At 44.8% G+C, this 7884-nt stretch overlaps 1 protein-coding gene across 1 annotated transcript; it reads left to right on the forward strand.

The window, feature by feature from the left end:
- Positions 1 to 3501: 3501 nt before the first annotated feature.
- Positions 3502 to 5835, forward strand: LOC111949001. Its single transcript, XM_023964651.1, has 2 exons — positions 3502 to 5043; positions 5176 to 5835. The coding sequence occupies exons 1-2, from the start codon at positions 3543 to 3545 to the stop codon at positions 5679 to 5681; spliced, it is 2007 nt and encodes a 668-aa protein (XP_023820419.1). The 5' UTR covers positions 3502 to 3542; the 3' UTR covers positions 5682 to 5835.
- The last annotated feature ends 2049 nt before the right edge of the window (positions 5836 to 7884 follow it).

Genomic DNA, 7884 nt, shown 5'->3' on the forward strand with positions numbered 1-7884 from the left:
TGCGCAGAGAAGAGAGAGACAGAGAAAAATATTTCTGCAGTGCTGATCTCAAGTGGTTGTCTTTTTATGACTGGGTGGACAGGTTGCATGCATTAACGGCTGCACTTTAGGATAGAGGCTGGCCTTTTTCGCATTGCTAACGCTTGAATGGAAATAGACTTCTCTGAAATAGCGCTCAAAATCAATACCGGGCTTGTGTGTTGCTCTGGGTTCACAGCAGAGAAGAGATGATAATGAAAAGAGAAGAACTTCAAGCTGCAGCATCAAATGTTCAGCTTCTTCTTATTTTTTCTACTTTTCTCTGGTGTTGGACAAAATTGTCTGTTAAAGCCTCAAAAACCTCTTTATTTTAGGATGAACTTTATTCATTCTAAAAAATATGCTGGAGACCAGAAAGAAATAAGAGATATGGGGAAACACCAGAAAAAAGAAGGAGGGTAAAACAGACATCAGGATGGGGGGACAGAAAAACAGTGTAGAGGAAACAAAGATCAACACAATAAACGAGAAGTTTAGCGTGTGATTTAATGGTAGAGTCGTGTTTGAAAACCAGCAGGAGCCTTATTAAAACGAAGCAGTGATTCAGTCTGCTATCTCCAGCAGCAAACCAAATGCACTCATACGTCTTCCTGCTGCCTCATATCATCCGGTGTTTCCACTGTGTCAGTAATCTGCAGCCTTTTTACAACTATAGAAAAACCATTGACTGTATAAGAGAACTGGAATGAGTGAGTGTGACCTTCCTCCATTGAAAATAGTTTACCCCCCCGGGCTGCTTGGGTCCAGTCGCCGGGGCCGCTACTGGCCTGGGGGTCTCTCCCCCACCTCTCCTGGCCTGGCTGGTCGGGCTTGGGAGGATCTGGTTCCCATTAAACACACAGTTCACTCTGGCAGCATGCATGTATCTCCACTCCCACATGCCCACTGCCACACTGCTCCCTGTCTGCTTCATCCCTCGTCCTAACCCACAGTGTGTTGATGGACTGATATCTTCTGCTCATCTTCGTGTCAGAATTTCACCTTTGGAAGTAATATTTGTCTTTCCAGCAGATCTGGTATAATTGTTACACAGCTTAAAATAATAACTTATTAAAATCAGTGCTTGTATTCCCCACATTCTCCACCTCTTTTCCTTTTACTCTCTTCCACCCCCCCCCTCTCACATCCCCCCCCCCCACACACACACACACACACACACACATACACACACTAAATGTGACAAATAAATAAAAAATAATAAAGTAACAAAAAGGGGTTTTTACAAATTTACACTCTGGTTTTTCAAAGATATATAACCTCTTTTTGTGAAAGTAAAACCTGTCCAACACAGAAGGCCTTCAGCTCCAATCTGTTTGCTCAGTTGTTGGACAGATTAAGTTAAAAAAAAAGTTTACTTCCAGCTCCAACCAAGTGAAGCCTTTTTTTGTGATACACATGGTGCAATGTTGGAGCCAGACATAGTCAGTGAGCAGCGATTGGTCAAAATCATTCTTTTTCTATGGCAACAAGTCTAGCCAATCAGGAGTGAGCTTGTTGGAGGACTACACCCCTGCCACTGAAAACAGTGGTTTCTACACAAGATCTGTTAATCAAACATTTTGAATGTTGGACGTGAGTCTCCATATTTTACTGAGACATGTAATTGGTCGGTTTATAACTTGAACAACTTGTACTACAGGAAAAAAATCATGAAAAAATAGAATTATCAAGAATATAATTTAATAATAATAATAATAATAACCTCGGACCATCTGTCCCCTACCCCATCCATGGTAGGGGGTACTGGGCCCTTGGCAACGGCGGCTGTGTTCCCTGGGTGCTGGCTTCCTGGGCCCGGCGGCCCTCTCTCCACGAAGGGAGAGGGATCCCTGAGTTCTCTGGCAAGACCAAGAGCCGGGGATCACATCACATCTGAGCCTGGGGGTGTCAGAGTCCCTGTGGTGTGGGTTCTGGTCTTTGCCCCTGAGCGCTGGGCCTCGCCAAATTTCCAATTGTGGCCGAGCCTGGTCGGGCCATGTTTGCAACACTTCTTGTTGACCCCCTCTTCTCCTCCTCCTGGGAGGGACGGCTGGCCCTTGCCTTGCTCCTTCCTGGACCTACCGTGGGCCGGGTGGGTGGCTGCCTGAAGCGTGGGGTGGGTCTCCCTTGGGGGGTCCTGGCTCGTACCCGGGGTTGGGGCAGGGGGATGCCCAGAACTCCTGGGTGGTGATGAGGTGCTCATCTGGGGCTGTGGGCGTTCTTCTGGGGCGGGGCCCCGCGTTGGGCCCTCCCGGCGCGGCAGGGGGCTGCTCTCCTGGTTGAGCCAGAGCTGCACTCTCATGCCTCCCTGCTCTCTGGCTTTGGGGGCCCCGTGGCGGTCCTGCTGGCCCTGGCCTGGGTGGCGGATGTGATCACCCGGAGGGCGGTTGTTTCTCTATCTGCTACCGTGTGGGTGTTGGGGGGTTCTGGCTGCCGCTGCTGCTGCGGCAGGGGTCTTGGTGTGGGGATGACTGGGCACTCTCCTTCATTCTTTTTTCATTCCATCATCCATTTTAGAAGAACATAAACAATAACTTGATGACAGATTCTAGCTCACCTAGTTTGCATGACTGAATGAAATATCTAACACTAGTTGGTTTGAAGGCATAAGTATGTGTGTGTGAACATTATTTGTATTGTGTACATGTTGACATGTGGACATTTTTTAAGCCAACAGGTATGTTATATCATTTGAGTGTATGTGTGGACAGACCCCGCCCTTATAGACTTGTATTACATCTAAACCTCATTGTAATGATTATAACCATCCAGAAAACTTGTTGCTTTATGCTGTGTTACAGGCACAGCCCTCTGCTTTGCTTTCATCCTGTTGTGTTTCACTTCAGTTAATTTCCTGATGATGTTCACCTGGGACTGCAGCTTCATCAGCTGTGACTGGCCGCCTGCTGGTCATGTGGTGCTCCTCTACCAGGAAGCCGGAGCCTATTAAAGCACACCTGGGAGCTGAGCCTGGCAGAGTCTGGTGAACTGTCTCTGGCTGACACTCACTGCGATCCTGACTCTCTTTTGGCTGCATGCTTCTGACTAAGCTGTTTTCCTCAGGTACGTGGTGGGAGGTTGTGATCAGGCAAGTTTGGGGCCCCATACATTTTCACACGCAGGCTGAACTTTGTTAGACACACCAGGTAAGGGGTTGGTGCCATTTCTTGTAATGTTTTGTATGTTTGTATTTAGACTAGTTAGGTAGTCTTTTGTTGTTCTTTTGATTTATGGGTTTAGTTGCAGAGTTAGGCCTGGTTTTGTTATATTGAGTTTATTTATTTGGCACAACCCAAACGTCACTTCCTCCCCCACAGGTAATTGTTTGCAGCAGCCTGAGTCTTTGAATATTATAAACCATATTTATATACATCATCCTTGACTACTTGTCTTATTTCATGGTTGTACTGTTGCGCCCTCCCCAGGGACGTAACAAGTGGGGGCTCGTCCGGGATCACGCAACCCTGGAGTAAGCAAGTGGGTTTTTTTGTTGTTACCGTTTGCGTATTCTTGTAGAATCAATAATGATCTTTACTTTGCAGGCGTTCCTTGATAGTCCGAGGATCGAAGTCCTTGAGTCTTGTCGTAAGGCCGACTTATTGTGTGTTGCCGCCCATTTTGGTATACCAGTGTCTAGACATGCCATTAAAAGAGAGCTCAGGGCTGAGCTTATAGAGCATTTAGTGGAGTTAAAGGTCCTTGTTGCCAGTGTCCCGTCTGTCTCTAAAGATGAAACTGCCGGTGTGGCTGTTGACAGCAACGCCGTGGGTGTTGTCACGCCTCCAGGAAAGGTAGAGGAAGCTGAGGTCCCTCCTGCGACTTTACCACGCTTTGATCCTTTGTCCCCCGAATTGGGGAGTTCTAGCAGGGATGCTAAGCTTAAGCTTCGCCTCACGCGGCTACGTCTGGAGACAGAGGAGAGGGAGAGAGAAAGAGAGCGACGGGCAGAGTATGAGCTCCGCCTGCAGGTTCGCAGGATGGAGATTGAGGCGGACAAGGAAGTCCGGCTGAAGCAGCTGGAGGTTGAGGCTTTGCAACACTCTGCAGCACATTCTTCGATGGCAGACACTGCTACTGCTTTAGAGGTTTCTAACGGGAAAAGGGGGTTTGATGTAAGCAGAAACATAGCGATGGTGCCTACGTTTCGTGAGTCTGAGGTGGATTTCTACTTTAAAGCTTTTGAACGTGTGGCAATAGCTCTTGACTGGCCAGAGGACATGTGGTCCATATTGCTTCAATGTAAGCTGGTGGGAAAAGCTCAGGAAGTTGTATCCTCTCTTTCTGTTGCTGACAGCTTACAATACACAGTGCTGAAAGAGTCTATATTGCGTGCCTATGAACTTGTACCAGAAGCATACAGGCAGAAATTTAGGAATCACAAGAAACCTAGTGGTCACACATTTGTTGAGTTTGCAAGAGAAAAAAGTGTTCTCTTTGACAAGTGGTGTTCGGCCAGTGAAGTTCAAAACAATTTTGAGTCTCTCCGTCAGCTTGTTCTTCTTGAGGACTTTAAGGGTTCATTACCAGAGAAAGTCGTTGTGTTCCTCAATGAACAAAAAGTTACATCATTGTCAAAGGCAGCAGTGATGGCTGACGAGTTTGTTTTAACCCATAAGACTGTGTTCTGGTCTCATTCTGAAGGGTTAGCAGGACCCCGCCCTCTGAGAGTGGAGCCTAGATCGTTTCCTCAGGATAAGCCCAGAGAACTATCAACTTCCCCTCGTGGTAGTCGTGAATGTTTCTACTGCCATAAAAGGGGCCATGTTGTTGTAGATTGTCCTGGTCTGAAACGCAAATTGTCATCCACATCACCTCAACCTAAAGGCATGGGTCTGCTCAAAAGTTTGCCAGGTATGGACAAGCCTCAAACTTTAGACCCATGTTTCAAACCTTTTGTGTCTCAGGGTTTCATTTCAGAAACAGGCCATCCAGACAACCAACAGCCGGTGACTATGCTGAGAGACACGGGCGGCTCACAATCTGTCATACGGGAAGGAATATTGCCATTAACTGAGGGCTCTTCATGTAAGTCTAATGCAATAGTCCAAGGGATTGGCATGAAATACTTTTCAGCTCCTTTGCATCTTCTTCACGTGCGTTCTTCTCTTGTTGAGGGCTTCTTTAAAGTAGCAGTTCTCCCTGCTCTGCCCATTTCAGGTGTGGATTTCATTCTCGGAAACGACATAGCGGGTGGAAAGGTTGTACCAGCTCCTGAGGTGACAGAAAACCCTGTTGTGGACTTAGGTGTTGAGAATCCACAGCCAGGTTTTGAAGGTTTCCCTCATTGTGTTGTCACCAGGGCTCAAACACAGAAGTACGGTCTTGATTTGTCTGATTCCTTTCTTGCTGGAGAATGTGTTTCGGTGAAGGGCAGATCTAGCAGATTGCCTAAGGTTTCACCTAAGTCTTTAACATCGTGTCCTACAACAGTTGAATTACCAGCTACACGAGAAGAATTCATCGCAGCACAGAAAGAAGACACATCCATTAAGAAATGTCATGCGCTTGTTCTTTCTCTTACAGAGGCTGAGAAAATGAAAACTGTCCATTCGAGAGGGTCATTGTCGATTGTGTGGGACCACTGCCGAAGGCAAAAACCGGAAACCAGTTTATACTCACCATCATGTGTGCATCTACAAGGTTCCCTGAAGCGGTCCCTTTGAGGAGAATAACAGCTAATGTTATTACTAAGGCTTTGGTGAAGTTTTTCTCTGTGTTTGGTCTACCAAAAGTAATACAAACAGATCAAGGCACTAACTTCAAGTCCAAGGTTTTTAAAGAAGTATTAAAAGGATTGAATATCCGTCATGTCACATCTAGTTCCCATATGACCAGCTGCTTCATGGTTTTACCCCCCCCCCCCCCCCTCCAAGAATCACCCTTCTATTCCCCCCTCTCTAACATCCCTCTCTCTTCTTCCCTCCTTTCCTTTCCTTTTCTGTCCGGTCAAACACCAAAGATTTTCAAATACGATTAAAATGAATAAAGTTTGGCCTCGATTACAAGAGGGGTTTATTCAGACATACCTCTGGTTTGTCAGAAGATTCATAACCCCTGTTGTTAAAGTAAAATATGTCCAACACAAGAGGCCTTCAGCTCTCATCTGTTTACCCAGCTCTTGGACAGGACAAGTTAAAAAAAAAAAGAATATAATTTAAAAAATAAGTTACATCACTCAGTCCAGTGTTCATAGACAGTCCATAAGGAAAAACAAAAGATTTGATGCTGTAATGATGACCAGCAAGATCAGGACAGAATCCAAAAGCAGACTTTGTCATTTAGTCAAACATTGCGTGACTTGGAGACTTGGAAAACTTGGAAAAAGACTGCTAATCAATGCTAATCATCCTTCCTGAAAGAATTCTACAAAATCTCTGCAGACACACCTGAGAGTGTGCAGGGAATCAGTGGGGATGGGTGAAGAAATGAATGATGAAAGTATTTCAGGGCTGGACTCACTCAGGAGTAAGCCAGTTTTTGCAGTTTGACCTTACAAACATATTTGTCTTTTGCATTTTCATTTTCTTGTGAAAACATTCATCCTGTCTGTGGTCAGATGGTCAGATGGAGCCAACAGGCTATCCACGCCCACAGTGAGCGCAAGACTTTCTTAGGTTAGTCACAATCAAACCATTCAAAACCAAACACTTTACACTTCTATTTTCCATAGAGCCAGTAATTAAAAACAGAAGCAAGAAAATCAAACGCATAAATATGACTCAATAACTTTTTTACAGTCGTAGATTTCTGATATCATTGCCATGTTTGAATCTTCCTCCACAGTGAGGATTTTGATTCCACCTTGTTGTTTTTGGAGCAACACTGTCAGCCACATGTGACATTTAACAGAAATGACATTCTTTGGCGCCATTTGAAGAAAAAAAACAGGGATCTGAGCCTGGCAGTAAATTGGTTGTTGGTGCCTCTTCCTGTTTGTTTGGCTTCTCCCTTCAACACATCAAATTCAACTCATGGCTTCTTTGTCTGAATCCAACATTTAAAGGAAGAAACAGGCTACTGTGGTGCTGCTGAAGGTATGTTGCAGGTTTTTTTGAGATTTTGCAAATCATATTATAATATACAAACATTTCTCAGAATATACTTACTGGTTGATCATTTTTTCAAACAAATAGATTTTTCCCAATAAAATCTGTATAATTATTGTCTTTTTCCTCTAATTACTAATTACAGCAGTGTCACTTAAACTTTCTTGCATCAGTTTAGCTAATCCTAATTTTAAAAAGTTTACCATGTTGGTTTATCAGAAATGTCATATTTCATGATCTTGTTTGTTGCTGAATGGTTGAGTCAGAACTGGGGGTTCTAAAGTGACTAATTTCTCATGGTTTCTGTCTTTACCTTTTTCCAGATTTTATTTTGACATCCATTTCTCTTACATTTAAATAGCTACAAAGGTTTGAGAAGACTCAGCAAGTGAAACAAGAAAATGAGTTTGAAGCAAATCTGGGAGCTATTCTACAAAGCTTTGGTTTACCTGTCCTCTGCCCCTGGGAAGGGGGCAACCAGCTTTAGTGTAACAAAGGTTTTGGATTGAAAAGGCTCCCAGCATTGCAGAGAAAACCAACATCAAGTCCGCACAGCATTTTGTCTTCTGCTGCCTGTGTTCTTGAGGCAGATGGCTGGGGACCGACGCTCCAAAGTGGTAGAAACCAACTAATTGGTTTGGGGGAAATCGATATGGAACAAATCCCTCCCCTCCCCTCACAGTCCATCAGTCTTGCTTTGCAATTACCCCATTGATTGGCCGGTACTAATTGCACATCTCATTATAGCATGTTTCAGCCCGCTGCTATCCCAGCAGCCCCACAATTCTGCCTTACAATGTGGGAAACACCTTGTAGCAAA

This window comes from Oryzias latipes, chromosome 16 (genome assembly GCF_002234675.1).
Source record: "Oryzias latipes chromosome 16, ASM223467v1".
NCBI classification, from domain to species: Eukaryota; Metazoa; Chordata; class Actinopteri; order Beloniformes; family Adrianichthyidae; genus Oryzias; species Oryzias latipes.

Excerpts from the sequence above, each read along its gene's own strand:
- LOC111949001 (XM_023964651.1), top strand. The coding sequence starts at position 3,543 with ATGATCTTTACTTTGCAGGCGTTCCTTGATAGTCCGAGGATCGAAGTC. Across the intron at positions 5,044-5,175 it reads ATTAACTGAGGGCTCTTCAT|GTGTGGATTTCATTCTCGGA; the intron begins GTAAGTCTAATG and ends TGCCCATTTCAG.